General features: G+C 41.4%; 1 protein-coding gene across 1 annotated transcript in view; it reads left to right on the top strand.

Annotated features, from left to right (window-relative positions):
- Positions 1 to 20,372, top strand: part of MYO5A (myosin VA (heavy chain 12, myoxin)) — an 86,656-nt gene that overhangs the window by 2,052 nt on the left and 64,232 nt on the right. The window contains exons 3-5 of the mRNA XM_009330997.1: positions 2,836 to 2,946; positions 4,417 to 4,588; positions 10,206 to 10,350. Coding sequence (XP_009329272.1) covers positions 2,836 to 2,946; positions 4,417 to 4,588; positions 10,206 to 10,350 — 428 coding nt within the window. The remainder of the gene's footprint in view (positions 1 to 2,835; positions 2,947 to 4,416; positions 4,589 to 10,205; positions 10,351 to 20,372) is intronic.

Raw genomic sequence — 20,372 nt, 5'->3', positions numbered from 1 at the left:
TGCTTTCTCCTGCCCTTCTCTGGACAGTAGAAAATGTACAGTTTCAGCTGAATAAATTAAAGGTGCCTATTCCATGCTGGCATAGATCACGTAGTTAGAAACTGCTCTGCAGCATTTGCTGCCTGAAGTTAACAGTATTTGTGTCTTACAAGGCTGCTGCCTTTTTTACATCAGGAAACTTTTCTTTGTGTAGCCTAGAGGAGACCAGCCTGCTAACCTGTTTTGCTAGGCAGTATTTAAATGCTTTCCTCTTTCGTATTACATTTACTTTGCTTTCTCTTAATTCCTGTGATGAGAGGGAAGCAATATCCCTTCAGAAATAGTGAGATGGGGAACTGCTGCTGCAGCTGGGGGTCGGAACCCGGGCAAAGCACGGTACGCGTTTGGTCTTCGGCTGCGTCTGACACCGTAGCACCTTTGTGTTAAACCAAAAAACTTCCCCGCTTTCTGGCAGGGTTTTGATTTTTAGGGTTGGTTGGTTTTCTTTAAATAGAGCTCTGTGAACAGGTGCGTTGGGGTAAGTTTGGGTATATGTGTGTTTATGAAGTTTTACAGGGAATCCTTTGTTTAAAAACCAAGTGGAAAGGAAAGAAGACATTGCTCCTGGCTGCACTACTTGACTCTGATACTGCACCTCTATTGTCACGTTAATTATTTTGGAATCATTCTGTAGTTTCTGTAGGTTTGTACTTGCGTTGGCACATACACTTGTTAGCACACACCTTCATTTTAACTCAAACGACGTTTCTTAGCCCGCGAGTTGTGGATGCAGCAGGCCTGAAAACAAACAAATGATCCAGGCACCCAAACCGCGGCTTCCGCTGCTCGTTTCCTGGCAGCTCCGCTGCCTTTCTGTTGGCCGCCGCTGCTGTTATGGGCAGCGCTCTGCGAACGGCAAGAGCGCGTCCTGAAGAATTGTTTTGGGGATCTTTCATTTTTCAAATAATCCATCAATATTCATATCTTTTGGGGGGGGGATATGTAAATAATAAAGTAAGACCGCACTTTTGTACTGAAAACAATAGCAAATATGTATGAAACTAATAAAGCTCAAAGAAAAAAAACCCACAACCACCTATTTTCTACAAAGAACAAAGTTTCTTGTCTTTGTATAAAGTAGATTCTTAGGGCTGGCATGAACATCCAGTGAAGATGAAGAAAGACCAGGGGTGGGAGCATAACACATTCTGTAGCGGGAACAATGAAAGTGAATTTTTAATTCTTTATTTCATTGTTTTTCTCCTTTCACTCGGTAGAGAGAACTGGTTTACGTGGATGGCGTAAGCTTTTCAGGAGTTCGGGAGCTTTCTAGGTGAAGGCAGCGGCAGTGCTTTAAAGGCTGCAGTGTGTTAAGGGTAAAAGCCACTGATTCAGGCTGTTGTGAATTACTCACGTGCACTGTTCTTGAGAAGCATCCTGGGTTTGGGAAGCAAATTGCTTTGTGAAATAACTGCAGGCACTGAGCCTCCCCGGCAGCCTCCAGCTAGGCAGGGAGCGTGTGCCTCTCCCGGGCCAGGGCTGGGGCTCCTCGGGTCTCGCTCCCCAACCCGCCGCCTTTGCTGAACATGGTTTATCGGTTCCTGTCTTGCAACAAGAAGGCAGTGTGAAGTTTGGTCTTTCAAAAAATCCCTAGTAGAAACAAGAAGTTCGTCATTTTAAGTAGTGGGAAAACTGGGTTAATAAGGGGGGGGAAGCTTCAGCATTCTTTGAGGCAGAAGATCTGTGCAAAAATAAGTTGTGTAAGATTAGGTGATGAAGCTGTATGACCCAAAGCAGTTTTCTCTGCCATCAAATGCCGTGCTTTGACAAATACATTGCAGTTATTTTGAAATAATTTAGTGGATGGAGGATGTTTTGCAACATGGCTGCACCTGTAAAGCCAAGAAGCTGTTTTGTTTGCAAAGGGGATGGGTCTGGGATGATCTCGGTGCTCTCTAGGTATTGCAAGATCATCTGTTCAGAAGCTTTAATATGTTAAAAATGTCGTAGCCTTTTCCTTGTGAAACTCAAGAGCTGTTTTCATATGTACATATTTGCATGCACATACAACTGTATAAGTAACTAGATGGTTTCCATACACCTTTAATTGATTCTTGAATATGAGGTAACCATTATATCTTCACTCATTTAAAAATATGAATGTTCTTTATGTTTTTGAAAACAAGTCATATGTTTGTTCTGGGTTACTTTTGTGAGTAAAGTTTGAGTGAAAATGGTCATTAACTGGAATGCTGGTTTGTTTTTTTTCCTGTGATTTGGAGGCCTTTTCAACCAAAGCTTTTCAGATTTTTTCTTTTGGCATTCTGGAGATAATCCATTTTAAACTTTCCCTATTTGCAACTGCAAAGGAAAGAGCTTTTAATACTTGAGATCAGGTAGCTTTGCCATCCATTAACATGGATGTGCCAAAGTGTTCTCTTAGGGAAAAAAAAGCTATATAATGTTATATTACAAATGCATTTAGAATCTGCTCAGAAGAGTTTCTCCAAGTAATTTTTTTGATAGCCAAGTTTTTGATCTCTCTGAAAACACAATTTTTTTTCTTTGTAGATTTTCAGCATTGAATGTGTACCTTGGAACGTTATTTTGCATGGAAAACACCCTTTTCTTTCCATGTAGGCAATAAAATTAAGCTTGTGTAGCCTTTTATCAATAGATGGAACAACTTACTCACCTCAGATGTACTAATTAACTTGTCTCTTGCCTAAGGCTTTGGCTGTTAAACATGTTTTTTACAAAAGGAAAAAAAAAAGGTTTTGGTGTCAGGTATATTGATGATTTAACTATATTGCAACAAAAAGTCACTGATCTTTTGCGGTTGTTTTTGTATTGCAGTATGCCAGGGTTTGGATCCCTGATCCAGAGGAGGTCTGGAGGTCAGCAGAACTTCTCAAAGATTATAAACCTGGAGATAAAGTCCTCCAACTTCGACTTGAAGAGGGCAAGGTAGGTCTACGTATTGTTCATAAGCTGATTGTTCTTGCTCTTGACCGGAGACTGATGTATCTAACACAGGAAGCTGTACTGTCAAAATATATCCGTATTTATGTATGTGTAATTATTCTTGTCCACCAGCTTCGAGTAGTATTTTTTTGTGTGACAAATTATACTGTTTATTTACAAAAATCTATTTTGCCTGATTTTAAAAAATAAAATAAAACACGTGCTGCTTTTATCCAACTGCCTGTTACATTTGGTTGCATCATCTTTTTCTACTTATGCCGTTAAAGCTATAACCCTGGTTTGATATTCCAGTGAGAACAGTGTTGCTAGGAGAGCAGTGTTGCAGAGAAAGAACTGTGACTTTTAAGTTGAGCATAACCGTCAGAAGATTAAAAAAGATAAAAAGGGGCAAGGATTAAGAGCATTACGAAGATGATGCTGTATACGGTGCAGAGAAATGATGACATGTCTGCGAAAAGCTCACATCCTTCGAGTGAAGGCCTGTTCATTTTTTTCATGCCATTTAAATGGTTATTTAATTTTAATATATAATGATGGTGATCTCTCAGATCTTCTCATGGAAAATAAAGATCTACTGCAGTTGGTCAAATTTTTTTTTTTTATTTCTTCTTACCAGTGGCCAGCTTAGATCCTACTTTCTTGTAGAGACCTACATAGCCATGAAGTAAAAAGAACAGATTATATATACAGAATAGCTTCTAAATAAAGTATTTCACTTGAATGCATTTCAGCCTTTGACTCGCTCATATTTCTTATATGGCAAGCTGAGTACAACCTTTTTAATGTGACAAGATTAATCCCCCCCCATATTCCGGGCTGTGTGGTGAAGCTGCACACTTGAGTATTGCATGTAGCAGAGTGGGGGTGTTTGCCAATTAAGTCACATTGTGTGGGGACAAGAAGATAGCAGGTAAATAAAGTAATTTTAGATCTGGAGACAGATGCAATTAGAACATCTACATTAGAGATTAATTTATATTTGCAAAAATTCTAAGTAGCATTTTTTTCAGTTTATGTGTTCTTCATGGCGTTCTGCCAACGTTCTTGTGTCATGTTACTGTGTATGAAGTTGGCTATGGGCTGATGGGAATCTGCTTCCTCTGTCTGTCAGCTCAAGAGGAAAATAATATTAAAAACTAGTTAGATTTATGATATAACATTTTGTTTTATTTAATAAAAAGATTTGGCAACAAAAGAAAGGGGTTTGCTTAAGTAGTAGTTTAAAAAGATGATGTCTCTTTATGGTTGCCGGCTGCATATAGAAAACCCTTTTGGGAAACTTTAAATGACGTTTTTGGAGAAGGAACTGCTCCTTCAAATCACCAGATGATTTAAATCTTGCATTGTGTTTTTGTAACGTGGGTATGTTTTGCTGGGAAGAATGGTTGGAGGGACTGAACGAGGAAACCTAAGCACCAGCTCTTTCAGCATGCGTTTCCATTTGATTTTCAGGACCTAGAATATTGCCTAGATCCGAAGACCAAGGAACTCCCGCCCTTGCGAAACCCTGACATACTTGTTGGTGAAAATGACCTCACAGCGCTCAGTTATCTCCATGAACCTGCTGTTTTACACAACCTCAAAGTTCGATTTATAGACTCTAAACTAATCTATACCTATTGTGGCAAGTACAGTCTTTTCATACCATAATCTTTACAGAGAATGCTGTAGGCAGAAAAAGGAAAGTTGCTTATTGATATGCGTGCTTTTAACTTAAAATCATTTAATGATAGGACGTGTTGGGCTGTTCTTATGAAAGTCCCTGTGTTTGTGGTCATTAAGTGCATCAAATAGACTTGACAGTATTAAGGTTCAGAGAAAATTGACTTTGCTTTGTATCCCTCTAGCTTCCCAGCGGACTTTGTTTATAAAATGTGTATTCGGCAATTTTAGCTTGCCGATGAGATTCCTGGCCAGTTGGTGCTCCCCTTAGGCTTGCTGAGATAGGCGTGGGCTGGAGGAGAGCTTCACACGGCGCAGGTGCAGGAGGCTACCCGTGCTGTTTGGTGGACTTGTTGCGCGCCTCTGCCTTGAGCTCCTCTATCTCTGTACGGAAAATACCAGTTTCTTTTCTTTTTCCTGTTTTCCAATCAGTGCCACTACAGGACTGAATTTGTAACAGTGCGTGAGCCAATGCTCGTCCGTTCACGATTATGAACAATCTTGGTTTTAAAAAGACCATTGAACTCGCAGTAGAGGTTACCCGAAGTTGTAATTGCCTGTGATATATTCAGATGGCCAGAATGGGGGAAGTTACTTTAATGATCACTTCATCATAGGTTCAAAATTGCAGCCGAGTGGTCTATTTTAAAGAAACATTGTGAGATAGTTTAGGCTTAAAATTTATATTTCATGCTTCTGGGCTTTTTTCTGTATGTGCATGTGTTGCTTTTAAATGTCAGTGTTTATTCAAAATACATTGCTAACTTTTAATATAACCTTTCAATATAAAAAACTGTTAATTTTTCAAATATTCAAATATGTACTTTGGATATTGTGTTAGTGCATAAGAAAGTTTAAGTCATTGGTGGATTTTTTACATCGTAAGCTGAGTAAAACAAAACATGATATGATGATGTGATTGCTAGAAACCAGATATTGAAAATTTCCTTCTCATAATTGTCTGATTAAGGCAAAACCTCATTCTTCCAGTAGGTGTAGTCAAATTATCATTTGCATATTCATTGTAGCTCAGTTTATGCCAGCAGAAAACATGCCCCATGATTTCTTTTTAAATATGCAATTTAACTTTGTCTTTAATCAGACTTTTGTAGGGCAGTCCCAGTTCTGGGTATCGCATGCCAGGGTATATCGAGCCTTCTTGATGTCATCATGTGTTAGACTTGCTGTTTATAATTCCATTGTACTTTGCGCTACTTCGCCAACTGTAGAGTAGGGAAGTCATGTTGCAAGGTGGCCCTTGACAGATACCACCTAACCATGACTGCAGGTGTCTGAAGCAGGAGTTTGTGTTTTGCAGCTGAAGGCCTTGTCCTGTCCTGGTCTGCATATGGAGTACGCCAAGGGTCAGATTTTCCCTCTTCTGGTCACTGTTAACAGCTCCACCCATGGTGATGGGTACGGAGAGCTAAGGCAGCCAGCACGTTAAACGTGTGGTGGGCAGACTGCAGGCATTAACGTCCTCCCACATTTTGCTCACTCTGGCTATTCCTAATCTGCGGATGCTCGGCAGAGCGCATCTGCTCCCAGTCCTGCTCTCAGCAGTGTCCAGACTACGGGGGACTGAATCAGACGTTGCCTCCCCCTGCTTGCAGCCAGCCTTCATTCCCGTAGGAGTGGGAGGTGATTCATACCCACGTCTCATCCCATCATGCAGTCAGAGCATGACTAAAGGCACAGAATAATTTAGGTTGGAAGGCACCTCTCGAAGTCTTCAGTGGAGCTCCCTACTTAAAACAGGTCTGACTAGATCAGGTTGCTCAGGGCTTGGGCCAGTCAAAGTATCTGCGTGTTTGAGTATCTCCAGTGATGGAGATACCACAGCCTCTCTGGGCATCCCCTGCTGAGGGTGCACGTTCTGGTCCCGGCACTGGGAAACCACCTCAGTTCCCCCAGTTTAGACATCGCCTGTGTTTCTGTTCCTAGTGCCCCCACGGCAAAGCTCTTGATGGGGGAATGTTTTGTGAAAGGGCTTTTCTGCAACTGGAGTCTCATGGCCTGAGCTTGTAAGGGGTTTTCAGCCTGAGTTTTGTGGTCCCGTGCCTACTGATACCACCATACCCCTTCCATAAGACAGCCTGCCCGGTTTGTGTTTTGGCTGCTTGCAAACATGCTCTGTGCTTAGCACCATTTAAGAGGCTTTCAAAAGGAATGCGCTGTATGCTAGTTTTGTTTTGCTGTGTTTGGGAAAATGTGTTGTTCTCATGTTTTCCCTGGTGCAGATTTAGTTGTGGGTTTGGCTGGATTATAGTTTCTCATAGGGCTGGAAGGCTTTTAGCTCTTCATGGAACGGGTCTGCCAAAGGGCCTGGGATGGCGGAGCTTGGTCGGCTGTTTTGCTTCCAAACAAGTCTCAAGTGATGATTCTGGGTACTGCGTGTGGGTTTATTAGAAACGTGTGGGTCCCGTGGCGTGGGGGTTCCCGGTGGTCACAGTGCGGGTGAAGGGGGTTTAATGCTCACTGGTGACCTGAGGAATACAGTATGCTGTGGATTTGTTAGCTTGGGATGTAGGCGTATGTATGTTATAAGCTAAGGAAAATAACGTTGGCGTGTTGGCCTTTAAAAACCTGATCCTTTGGCCACGGACATTCACCTTTCAAACCGCTCTATCAGTTCCCGTCGATTCACACGTTAGCCAGGTTAGTTTGAACACCCCGTGAAGGTGGTTTGAGCTAACGCAGCTGATTTAGCCCCAAGTAGATTAAAAACACTTTAATCCACCAAGAGAATTATGGTAACATTGTTCTCAACCAGCAGAACTGGGACGGATGGATGTCCACTGCACTAGAAATTAATTCAACCATGCTGTCCTTAGTGTGATATGTCAAATGGATCTTAAATTCTTTAAAATTTCACTTTGAAGTAATCCAAACTTTTAAACAGCAAGCCTCCTGATTTCTTAATTTCAGGTCAGCCTTTCACCAGCAATTCAGAGGTGATTTAGAACTTTGCTTTACTGTTGGGAATATGAAATGAAGAATTAATGAGGGAAGTTGAAAAGTTACAAAGGAAAATTTGAATGCTTACATGGAAAAACTCCTATGGCTGTGATGAAGACTCAGTGAATACGGCTGGTTAGTTCAGATGTATAAAGTACTGCCTGCTATGCAGGAGAGCAAACTTTAATTTAAATTAATAAACTATTTATATTAATGTCCAGTTTGTCCACAGATGGGTGAATACATTCAAGATAAAAGAATTAGCTAAGAATGGCAAAAAGAGTAGCCAGAGTTTAATTTAGCGTAATTGTAGGAACAAAAGCACACCTAAATCTGATTTGGGAAGGCCCATGATATTTCTTAAAACAGCAATATGATTTAGTGGAGATAAAGAGAAGTTATATATAAATTAATCTGGATTATAGTCCTGTGAGACAGGCTGATTTAGAAGTTCCATAGAAAGCATATAATTCCTAACTCAGTTGTTTCGGCTATTTCCAGATGGCGGTTGCTTGTTGATTTTGCGGATCACTACTGAAGTTAAATGATTTAGTATGCTGGAGACTTGTCATGGGGCTGCTTGTTTTGAATTGAAGGGTTTATTTTTGCCAGTGTAGCCAGAAGCGGAGGGAATTGTCGGAAGCCTCATACAGCTTTTTTTTAATGTCTCTTTGATTAGACTTGCAAGCCTGGGAGGCTCGACTCGGCGGCGCGGCCTTACTTAACTTTTTACTACTTTTTCACATTACAAAGGGCAGATGTTAAAAACCGACACCGAAAATATTCCTCGAGTCTGCTAGTACTGAGGTCCCTTCCCCTCCCTAACCCCCCTCTTATTTTTTGGCTCATAACTAAAGCGTTAGAACTTGGCATAAATTTTTATAGAGACTTTTCACTTGAGCTCCTGAGTCATTTCGGTAAAGTCATGGCTGATGGAAAAACACCAACTCTACTTACATGGGCGTGTCTAGCCATAAAACTTGCCGTATATTCGAGGAAATCGAGGTCTCTCAGATCTCTTCGTGAAAGATATTCTGTTGTTGTTTAATGTTTTTGCTATGGTTTGCGCTTGATCTATAAACGCAGGACAGGATTTAAAAATGGGATGATGCTCCCAGCAGCAGTGCCAGACTATAGACGCTTTCACTTCTCCTCTCCCAGCTTTTCCATGGAAAATTTCTTAGGCAGACATCACAGCGCTGTAATCTGCGCAGAGCAGAGGGCTGGGATCTGCACTGAGGAAGTGTGTGTGCGTGCCTGTGAATTTCTGAGTAAATTTAGAAGCGAATCGAGTGCTATGGAGATGCTTCTGGCGCAGGTTCTTCAGGGATGGTTTGTCCAAGGACCGTATGTAGCATGCTTCCTATAGTCGCTATGCAGCCATCTGCACCTGCATTGTCGCTTTTGGGCACCAAAAGATATATGTAGGAAGAAATGCTATATTTAAAATGGCCACGGTTAAAATTAGAGTTTCTCCCCCGCCCCTTACCACATTGTCAAGGTGAGGAGGAATTGCCGTGTCAAGAGAACACAGTTTGCCTGCCATGGCTGGGTCTCATGTGGCAGTGATCAGTGTTTCCACCCCTGCACGGAGCAAATAAATGTTCCCTACCCATTGTAAATGCTGCAGGCGAGAAAGGTGTAAGTAATCTTCGTCAAATCATCCCTGTGGGCAGAGCAATCCTCGTTTCTCATGAAAAAGAAAATCATACCAAAAGCATTTGAGATCTCACTTTGTGGCGATGAAGGTTCTATGGAGTAAGACTCAGGTTTCCTGTGCGGGGAGAGTAAAAGGATGGCATGAGGTTAGAAATGCTGTAGTAATGAGTGGTATTAAAAAAGGCAGATACGTGTTTAATTGGGATGGAAAAACTAGAAGATGGAAAGTGTAAGTAGTTATACACACAGATGTATAAGATGAGGGGTTTATGGTGCCTTCTAGAGTTGTAATTACTTAATTTCCCGACATGACTGTGTATTGCTGTGTATCAGCACTATGAAATATGTCTACATGTATTTATTTTTGACCCCTTTGAGCAGGAGGTTGTCCTGCCTGACTGGTAGAGATGCCCTGGAATCCAGATTACACCATGACTCGACTTTATTGCTTGTTACAAAAACTGAAGATGTTATTCCTGGGCACAGCACAATGGCTGAAGGGTTAACACACTTCACATACCCAAACTGACAGTGAGCGAGGCCATGTAGTAGTTATAATTCACAAATCACATTATCATTTGTAATTCACAGTAAAACCCAGGGAAGTACAATGCACATTCATTGGTTTAATGCACTGAGCAGGCTGTATTTCAAGTCAACACACTCTGAATCTGGTTGTTTCGTGCATGCTAGCTTAGAAAAGGCAGATAGAGAGAAAAAGTAAAAAGTTGTCCCTGATGTGTTTCCTAAAGCAGGGTAGAAGTAAACTCTTCTGACACTTTTTGTATGCAAAACTGTGGTCAGAATAAACATCTGTTGAAGTCAGTCATATCAGATCCTTATTCTTCTCTAGTCAGGTTTTTTAGAAACTTTAGAACAATAGTTGGTGTTAAAGCCATTTTTTGGTTTGTTTTATTTTGAAACAAGTCTTAAAAATTCCTTTTGTTTCATTTCCTTTGTAGGTATCGTCTTAGTGGCCATAAATCCTTATGAACAGCTGCCTATCTATGGCGAAGATATCATCAATGCGTACAGTGGCCAAAATATGGGGGACATGGATCCACATATCTTTGCAGTGGCTGAAGAAGCGTATAAGCAGATGGCCAGGTTTGTAGACCACGGGTCTTGAATTCATTGTTTTTCTAAAAGGAATAAGACTTAAAATTTCTGCCCGATGGCCTTCTCTTTCATTTATAGCTCACGAAATATTTTGCAAGATCTGTCTTTTATCCAGTGTTTTAGTAGATTTCACGAGGGGATAAGTTGCCTAAGTTTGCGAACGGTAAAGCATTACGAATGCCATGGAGATCATGGGCACGGACAGGTAACAGGAACAACCACAGATGTCGTCAGTATCTAGATCTAAAATTAGCCCAGTCCTTTATAAGTTTATGTTGTTTTAATTTGATTAGCAAAATGTGGAGATACTTTTTAATCAGTAAAAGTGCCAGATTCTTAACTGTTTCGTATTTATATATGATACTAGCAACAGAAAAAAAAAAATCGCTCGGTTTATGAGTGCTATTATCGGCTCCTTATTCATGTCGGTAAAGTCCCAGCTACGTAACCTGCCGGTGGCTGTTGTTGACTAGAATTAAGAGGGAGCAGAGGGACGATTGCACAGAGTGCCTGGAAACGGTGTCTCTAAGGACACTGTAACAGCCGTGCAGGGCATCCTCGTTTCTTTAAATATTGCATGAAAATGAACTTGTCACCCAAGGATAGTGGTTGTTAGAAACTTCTTCCTCTTCACCCCAAGAGCCTGCCAATTTGAGGAGCTTTTGAAATACTTCGTTTCTAGGATAAAAATCTTTTGGTCTACTGTGTGGTCTTTGGTTAACAAGATGGTCCCTGGTATCCTCACTGGTTAGCTGCAAGCTAGTGATACAGTTTTCCTTGTTGACAGTACAGTCCGTGGTCGAATTAATCAAGTAAAACAGTGGCAGATCTCTGGATTAATTGCGATGGCCCTCAAGCTGTACTGTAGGAGGGGGAGGCAAGGGGAGAATGGGTTGAAAATGATAAAATGTTCAACTTTGAAATTAGCTATCTGCTCATTTAAGAATCCATATGAGAGCTAGAATGAATAAAATGCTCCGTATGCTGTCAAGTTAGTCAGCTGCGTACATGAATATGGTGATTCGCGATACCCATGTAATAGATAATTTCAAAAGAAAACAGTACGGTACAGTGCAACATTTCATGACTTAGGGTAATTTCGAAATAGCCAATGTTTCAAAAATACCCTACGTCTGCACTGTTGAATGGCAGAGGTACTCGCCTTACTTCCTTTCTGCTAAGAAAATAGACATATAATCTGGTGTGGGAATATAAAGGCAAAACTGTGTGTTACGACAGTCACATCTGCATTGTGGCTTTTTCAGTCTAGATCACTGTTGTTTTACAGATCTAGATCACTGTTGTTTTAAACAGACTTGCTACTCAAGTCCCTCTAAAAGCTCTACAAAATAAGAATTTGTTAGCCTTATTTTACGTCTGAGGTACGGTACAGTGACCTGCAATTATACGTCAGTGATGGATGTAATCCAAATTCCCAGAATTTTTGTTCTTAATATTAACAGGTGGAAGTAAGAGGTTGGAGGGGGATCTCTCTCCACTAGCTGCCTCTGACCACTGTCTGAAGCGGGCTTACCTCTTAACCTGGGTTGAAATTCCACGTTGCCAGATCGCCTGTATTCTGTGTGCTTGTTAGCTGAAGCCTGTGCAGTGGAGATTTCTATCTGCCACCATCTGCGTTCTCTGCCGTCAGAGGAAGGCTCAGAGGGCTGAGATTTTGGCTAGAGTTTCTGCTGTGGTTTTTGCTTTTTGTGTTAATTGCCTGCTCTTCAGCTCTCACTGTGCCCTCCAGCAATTCTGCTGTCCTGAATAACAACAAATAAGATGCGGTAGAAGTTCCTTTTTGAAACAAATTATGAGAAATTATGTAAGCATGGAAATGATCTTAAGTAATCCTTTTGCATTAATGGATTAATTCCTTTGTGCATCTGCAATGTTATAAACAATTTGTTATTCTTTTATGAATAACTGACAGTACTTTCATAGGTGCAAAATGGAATCTTGAGCACACAATGAAAACAAAAAAAATTCCTTTACGCTGAAGTAACAATTTCATTGTTTATTTAGTTTCCCAATGTTAATTTCCTTTTCTTTTTCTTTCTTTTTTTTCTGCTTGTTTGTCTTTAAGAACTTTTTCTGTCATTTGGACATTCTGCGTTTGCTCATTGAATTTCATTTTCTAATGCTGTTTCCAATTCCTTAATCAGTTGTCCTGCCCTTTAACTTCAGTGATACTTTCTACACTGTGAACAAATCACCATTTACTCATGAATTAGGAAGTTAAAGGAAAAAATGTGCAGCTTTACATTTCTGCAGCTGGTTATTGAAAAATGAAAATCAGATTGTCTGTGACTATTTCATTAACACTTTAATAATTGCATTGACTATTCATATTGTAGCTACACATACGGCATTAATCTGCATTTATGCATGTAATTGGTGAGATTTATTTTTCTGTTGTTTCTAATCTTTCCTAACTCCGTGTTTAAATGATCACCGGAATAATTGGTCATGATGCTCCTATCCGTAAGGCTTCAGTGAGCTTTTTTAAATATTTACTCCTTAAGTCTTCTTGTTAATTTATAATTTAATGATTTATAATTTGTTCTCGCCAGCTTCATTACTCCATCTGCTGTGGCTGAGAAACTCTTTCCATGTGCACGGTTGTACCTAAATGGTCTCTGTGGTCATCTTCAGCCATAGAAAATGCCCCAGGACGGCAATCAGGAAAGCTAGTGATTGTACACTAAATATTTACATTGTGTCTTCAGAAAAAATACGGTGCAAAGATGTTGACTGCTGGAATGACAGGGATGGAGCTCACATCTGGCTTGTGCGCGAAAAGTGATATTCAACAACTGCTTGGGGGTGATTGCAGTATGAAGGAGCACATAGAGATACCTTCGCATGTGAAATTTTCTGCATAGAGGGAGCCAAATGGTGTGGTGTGCGTGGGCTGTGGAGGGGTGTGCCCGTTTGGGCATCCATTATTTCCTCTTTCAACAGCAGTTCTGTCACCAGGTTCCAGTGGAGGGTTACTGAAAAGGAATGTGGCTCGTCTTTACCCATAGCTGGCAATCAAATAAGTGATTACTGCTTGCTCAGTTGCTTCTTGTCTTTTTCAGCACAGGAAAATGCGCACAGCTCTTTTAAGACTAATCTCATTTTGGATTATTATTTCTTTTCTTTTTTTTCCCTCCCCCCCGCCCCGCCCCACTCTCCCCTTCTATTCCCTCCTTCTCATCTGTGTATCTCTGCCTTTTTCCTTTTCTTTCTCCATCTCCTACAGCTCCTCTGCACAGACTGACAGCTTCGTTTCCAACACCTTTCCTCTGCTGTGCCCAAAATAAGCAGTGAACTAGTTTTACAGCTGCATTTAAATTGTGTTAGACTTGGGGTTACGTACGCCTCATACTTACCAGTAACTTCACTGGGTTGGGTCGTATGCTCCTCCAGACCGCAGGTGTAAGGGCTCCAGAGCAGATCTCTTCCTCCGTCCCAGCAGGAGGAGGTGCACCCGCGAGCGTGTCCCAGCGGGAGGGAGCAGGATCGGTCGGATGGGGACCTGTCCGAGGGGCTCCCCCCTGCCACAGGGCTTTTGGGCAGAGCGGTTTGGGGGCTGCTGTGGGTCTGCAGGAAGAGCTGTAACAAGGTGTGCTTTTGGAAGGGGCTGGGACCTGCACTCGGAGGTCCCTCTCTTCTCACAGGTAGGCAATGTGTTGTTCCTGGACAGCTTGCTTCATTTGAGCAAACGTGTACAGGTTTGGGACAACGTTTAAGGCAGACGAGTGGTTTAAAAGGAAGTAAATGATTATTGAAGAACTTACTTTTGTCTCAGAAATATAAACCACAGTGTCAGCATGTGGGTGTTTTCATGTGTTGAGCCCTGTGAACTACAATGCGTACCACTTCTGTAAGTCAGCGTTTCCAAATTATTAACAAAAAAGAAGTTCAGTCTTCACAGTTACCCTCTGTGGTAACTATGAAAATTGAAGCAAAGCATCAGTTGGCAAGTATTGGATTTTTTTTTTGTTTTAAAGCATTACAACTTCAGTAGGAATCATAACCATCAGCAGGTGCAGCTCATTTTCTTCGTAATGTTCAGTAGAAGCCTCTGTTTTTCGCTGTATGGTTTGCAATAAGAGGAGATGTTGACGATTATGCTCTTGAAACTGTTAAGAATTGCATTAATGTATGAGACTTACGATTATCAGTTTCCTAATACTATTAGGGAAAGCAGTTCTAAATCGCTCTCAGACGGGATCCCTGCGCCTGCCTAGTAAGGATATATTGCAGTAATTAAGATAATGTGGGGTTTTTTTATCAGCACTTTGTTGGTCTGGTTTCTTCCATTCTACTTGTGATTGTTGATGGGTACAGCAGAGTTCAGTGCTTTTCAAGTTAACAAATTAACTTGGAGATTTCCTTCTGATTAATTAGTAAAGTTGTCTAGCAAAGCACAAGTTGAAAGTAACATCTGCAAATAGAATTGCATACTGATGAGATCCCTATAAAACTCAATGAATACCAGGACGGAAAGCAACAGTGTTTAAAGCATCATTCTCCAAAGTTTTGCTTTTTCTGTTTGGACAAAGTATAATGATTTATTCAATGTTAGTGTGTATCTTTTTCATTAAATTACCTTTAATAAGCAGGCTGCCTCTCTGTTTTGTCAGATTTTAGGCATGTGTCTGATGGCTCTCAGCTACAGGAAGATTTTTTTTCTATCACTTTTTGTTCGAAAGGAGCTTGGTGAGCTGTTGAGTAGGTGTTTTGAAAGCACCTTGACTGACAGTCTCCAGTTATCCCAGGCATCCCAAGATGATGTCCTCTTATAAAAATGCACGATTGATCAGCTGCTGCTTTGCTTCCGAGTCTCTGATAAATGGATACTCTATTCTTCCCTGGCAGAAGTCGGGAGGGGGATGATTAACAACCCATCGCGGATCTGCATCCAGTTATGAAATGAGAGCCTGCTGCGGTGGGCACTGTACAAACATACAAGGGCCTTCTTTGACTCATGGCTTTGACATATGACTTTTTAAATGAAATACTTACCTTGAAAAGAGATGGTACTTTTTGGGCTCCGTTGTTAAAATTAGAATGAAACGGGAAATTGTCCCTTCTGGTGAGAACAGGTGATTTTGGAATAGTCTCTTACACTTTGGGTCTGACATTTTATGATGTTACGGGTACAAGACAGCAGATGGGGTCAACTTGACGTAACATCAAGGACCTACTTGTCTGGGCAGTGATTATTTTTAGGCAACAAAAGGGTTAAGTGTGGTCGTAGCTGGAAGCTAGAGTTCATGTGAGGTGTCCTGCTGGTAGCTAAGCAATGAGCTTTCCTAAACTATTGTAGGAGTGACCTCTGACTAATCCCTAGATAAATCAGTTGCATAGTGCTGGCTCATCTTTGCACTCCTCTGGAGTGCAATCTGTCATGATTTTGCAGCATGTGCTGACCTCGGTTTTCTTCATTTCTATGTGTTGAGAGATGTTACCATCAATTCATTATTTTTTCACCTTTTGCCATTTTTACAGTCAAGAGCTGTGTTTCCTGGATACAGTTAAAATGGCAAGTGGTGCGATTTGTTAATTTAAAAAGAAAAAAGTACATCCGCTGGTTTTGAGAGTATGTCAGAATGTTTTTACCAAGCTGTTGTTGGACCAAGCTGGACCAAAAGATGCTTAAGAACTTGAGGTGTTTCAGGGCGGCTGAGTTTGCAGCTGGAACAGACTCAAGAGAATCCAGGTTATGTATAACGGTAATATTTCACCTTCGTTTGGCACTTTCCGTGAGCAGATCTCAAAGTCCTCTACAGAAGAGATCAGTATCGTTATTTCCATTTTATAAGTAAGTTGCAACAGACATGGGGAGTGGGAGAGCAACTTTGGTGGGTTCACCAAGGTGGCAAAAGCAGGGCATAAAGCCCCTGAATCGAAAATCCCGATCCAGCATCTGATGACTCGATCACACCAGCTTGACAATAAAATATGTGAGAATAGAGTATGTAATTGATAGTGCAGTAGTTAAATGGGTTTCCTGGTAACGTTCTCCCAAAGCTAATTTGTTTTCAATATACAGAAATGAACACGCTATATTTTGCATGCCTTCATTCCCTGCAGCATTAAGGGGTCTCTGTGCCAGGTAACATATATTGCATAATAACATTTGCCTTCACGGAAGGCTTCATGTTTTCCAAGCACTTTACAAGCATTCACCAAAGTCTCCTCTAATACTGGTATATCAATGTCTGCTTGTATAGAAGACAAGTAAGGCAGAGATGGCGTGCTGTGGCCATGCTTGGATCAGCCCATAGTTGGTCCCAGGTGCTGAGCTTCCAGCTCCCGGTCCTGTGCTCAGAACATCCTCTTTTCTTCACCGGCTAAAGAAGATGTCAGTGAGAAATACTGTTAGGTTTAAAAAAACGGTTAAACTGGAAATATATTTAGAAATGTGGTTAAAGAACATGGTTTGTTGGGCTACTGTTTCATGCCTATTAAAAATGAATGATTTTACAAAGAATTAATTTACTGCTTAGTCGGGGGCAATTATTGTGACTCGAGGTGTAGCTGAACGTGTCTCTGAATTGTTAATGCGTGGCGTCTGTGAAGACTGGGATATGTCAGGTCAGAGCATGTTGGGTCCAGATAGTCAAAGCGATGGGTACAGGCTGTGCAGGTGGAACAGACCAAGAAACGGGGCTGATGTTCGTGCAAGAAGTGATGTTTGCTCCTGGGCCGTAGCGCTAAGGAACTCACTTTTTTTTTTCTGTCCCCTCCCCCCCATCATATCGCCACAGAATGGTTCAAAGCACTTTAGTCTCCAATAATAATCCTTAGCGCTTCCATAGCACTTTGCACATTCTGGGCGTTTTACAAAAGTTACCTTGTTAATCCACACAACAGCCCTTTGAGGGCGGAAAAAATAATTATCTGTGTCAGGCCGCACCTTTTGGGATGTGCCAATACAAGTGAATTTGGAGGCTTTGGCACTGGGAACGCCGGGATGACGTGGCTCTGTGGGGAAGGAGGGGCTGTGCCCGCTGTGCAAAGGAGCACTGCAAAGAGGAGACATAAAAAATGAGGGAAAAGGGTTTCCTGCAGTACAGGTGAAGGTAGAGCGCTGGGGTGGCATTTATCAGTGCTGCCTGGCTGCAGGGGAGACTTCTCCAGAGGAAGGTGACCTCCCAGGGAGGGGGGCTCAGCAGCTACGTAAAGAGAATGGAAAGATGTGCTTGCATTATGTGGGCTATAGGAAGCGGTGGGAAAGTAAAAGGACAAAGCGGGGGTGCTTTCCCATGTTAAGGAGGCCAAGAGTGAAATCCGGAAAGAGGGGATAACAGAACTTATTTAGGGCTGCAAAGAACTTTGTGATTAAAACAGTTTGTTCAGAAGGTTGACGAAGGGCAAGATGCTGCCTCCTGCCCTCGATGAGAGAGGTCACGGGGAGGCTGCCCGGAGCTGGCTGCTGCTGTTCTCAATCGGTCCGAGAGCATTAGAAAACTGCTGAATGAATTCTTATTTATTTATTTATTTATTGAACAGCTAAATTGCTTCTACTTGAAAAGCAAATCGTGGGTTTGTAGAGTTGCCAATTTTTCTAATGGCTCCTAACAGACGCTGCACACCCTGGGCTGAATTTCAAAGGCCTTTGCACTGAACAAGTGCTGCTAAACATGTACAGCCTTGTTTGCTGCCACACAACACCGTGCTTAGGCAAAGGTGAAGCTAAATATATTGCACTGACTTGTGTTAAACCGTCCAGGGCTGGTGGGTTTTACAGCTGCCTTTCATTTTAGGGTAAGTGTAAAAAAGCAATTCTGGTCTTTTGGGAAAGCAAATAACTTCCATAAGAATGGAAGCATCACACAAAAGTGGAGCACAATTGCCCAAAGAGTGAACCTGGGACCTACCCTGACGGGGGACCGGGAAGGGCAGGTGTTGGGGAGAGCACAGGCTGGTGAGCTCTGCAAAAAAAATCCTTGTATCTCTCCCAAACCACATCTCGTGCTGCAAAAAGAAGAGTGTTCTAGGAAAAAATATATGGACGTATTTTGGTTTCAAGTTTACAATCACTGGTACTTTTAGGAAACACTATTTATTTCAACATTTATTGAAGTTGGACCTATTTGGTGAGCCTTCAGATGAGGTGGGCAAAACCTCACCATTTCATCTTGTACCGCTGATTTGTCTTTCGGTCGCTTTATTCTTTTCCCTGCATTCGTCTGCTGTGCATCCTCTTCCCTGCCTTGGAAGATGCCCGGTCCCTTGAAGGACAGTGCTCCCTTTAGCCTGCTGGGGCTGGCCTTCTGCGGCTGGGAAGTTCCTCCCTAAATTTCTTAAGAAGTTAATCAAGCTGCTTTCTGTGAAGCTCACAAAACATTCAATACTACAGAGAACTCTTAACTTTATATTGATACCTGATGAAAGCCGATCGATTTCACAAGAAAGGAGTTTAAAATCTTTTCTGTGGGTCATTATTCCAAGACTGAATAAGCTGTTTGGAATGGGTGGAGTATTAGATGTATTTCTCTATTCCTATAATATCAATATTTCTAAGTTATTTGGGAACATCGATAAAGCAGTTACAATGATATTTAGCACTTCCACACTGCTTTTATTTTCAGTGCATTGTGTAAACTTCTTTTATTTCATCTTATCAATGAGGAAGTTATTCGGTAAAATTTTCTGTGCTCTTGTTTTTGTTAGAGCTGCCTCATGGGGGGAAACTGATCTTTATTAAACAGGTTTGTTTAGTCATGCTCTCAGATACAAAGATGTGTGAATGTTCTGACTGTAGATACTGCAGGTTTTGGTCATATGCTGTCACAAATATGCAACGGGGATGCTGAGAGATTGATTGCAAAAAATAGGATGCTTACTTAGGTCAGAGTTACGTTTGCATTGCTGGAGACACTTCATCATGTCAGCTGCATGTATGTACGTGTATCCTTGCACAGTTTGGAAATCTGCTTTATAGTGTAGGGTGTAAAACATGTCACCTAGCTTAAACTAGGTTTGTGTTGGTCCCTGGTTAATCCTATGGCTCTCGGAGTAGCTGCAGCTAGTGGAAGTGCAGCAAGATTTCGAACATGCCAGCATTTCAGAATGAATCCTATCTGACCTTTCAGCAATGTCATTTGTTTTTAAGTTATTTTCTTGGGTTGGTTTTCCTGCTGCCGTAATTCAGCTGTAGGATGGCATATCACTAAGTTCCTTTTCTGTCTTTGATGGGCATGGCGCACGTTGATGTTAGTGGTAATTATGTGTGTACGCTGAGAACAGGATCTATCCCAAATGTTCCCTGAGTCACAGGTTCCTTCCCTGTGAGTTTGTGCCAGGTTCTTTGATCATTCAAAATTCACTGTTTTGAAAACGTAAAGCAATTTCAGGCTTACAAGTCTACCTTATTACCACAGACCTGCAGTAGAGGAACAGCAGTGAGATAAAGCAGACCAGACTGTCACTGCTAGATTAAATAAAAGCTATTTATTGTGCTCTTGTTCTTGCATTGAAGCAGTAGGAGATTTCAATGTTTGAAGGTTTCAGGATCAGGCCTTTAGCAGCAGTTTGTGCTGTTTTGATTTAAATGAAGGATGAAACTGTCATATGCCATGGGGTTGGTGCCCTTAGCCGTAACCTAAACCTGTTATTCCAAAAGAAAAGAAGAAACCAGTAGCAACTCCACAAAAAAAAAAAAGGCAGTAGATTTAATTAAACCTCTTAGCACTGGAGCAGTGAGGGGACAAGATGTCCTGAAGGTGATGGCCTTCAAACCACCCTGACAAGAAGCTTCCTTAAAAACATCAGCACCTTGGCAATGTCCTCAAGGTTAACAAACGTAGATGATTTAGGATCAAAGGCAAAGTAAGTACTAATGTTCTTCTCATCAAATTGCCCTGTTATTTGGTCTCTTCATTTTACATTAAGGATATCTCACTCTGATCTTTTCTGCCAATCTCATCTATGTTATATGGCATTGAGACAACTCAACTTGGAAGCAGTTCATCACAGGCAAGCATTTCAAAGTCCGTATCAGAATCTTT

The sequence above is a fragment of the Pygoscelis adeliae genome, unplaced genomic scaffold (genome assembly GCF_000699105.1).
Source record: "Pygoscelis adeliae isolate BGI_AS28 unplaced genomic scaffold, ASM69910v1 Scaffold318, whole genome shotgun sequence".
Classification (NCBI taxonomy): Eukaryota; Metazoa; Chordata; class Aves; order Sphenisciformes; family Spheniscidae; genus Pygoscelis; species Pygoscelis adeliae.
This window is presented reverse-complemented; position numbering and strand designations above follow the sequence as displayed.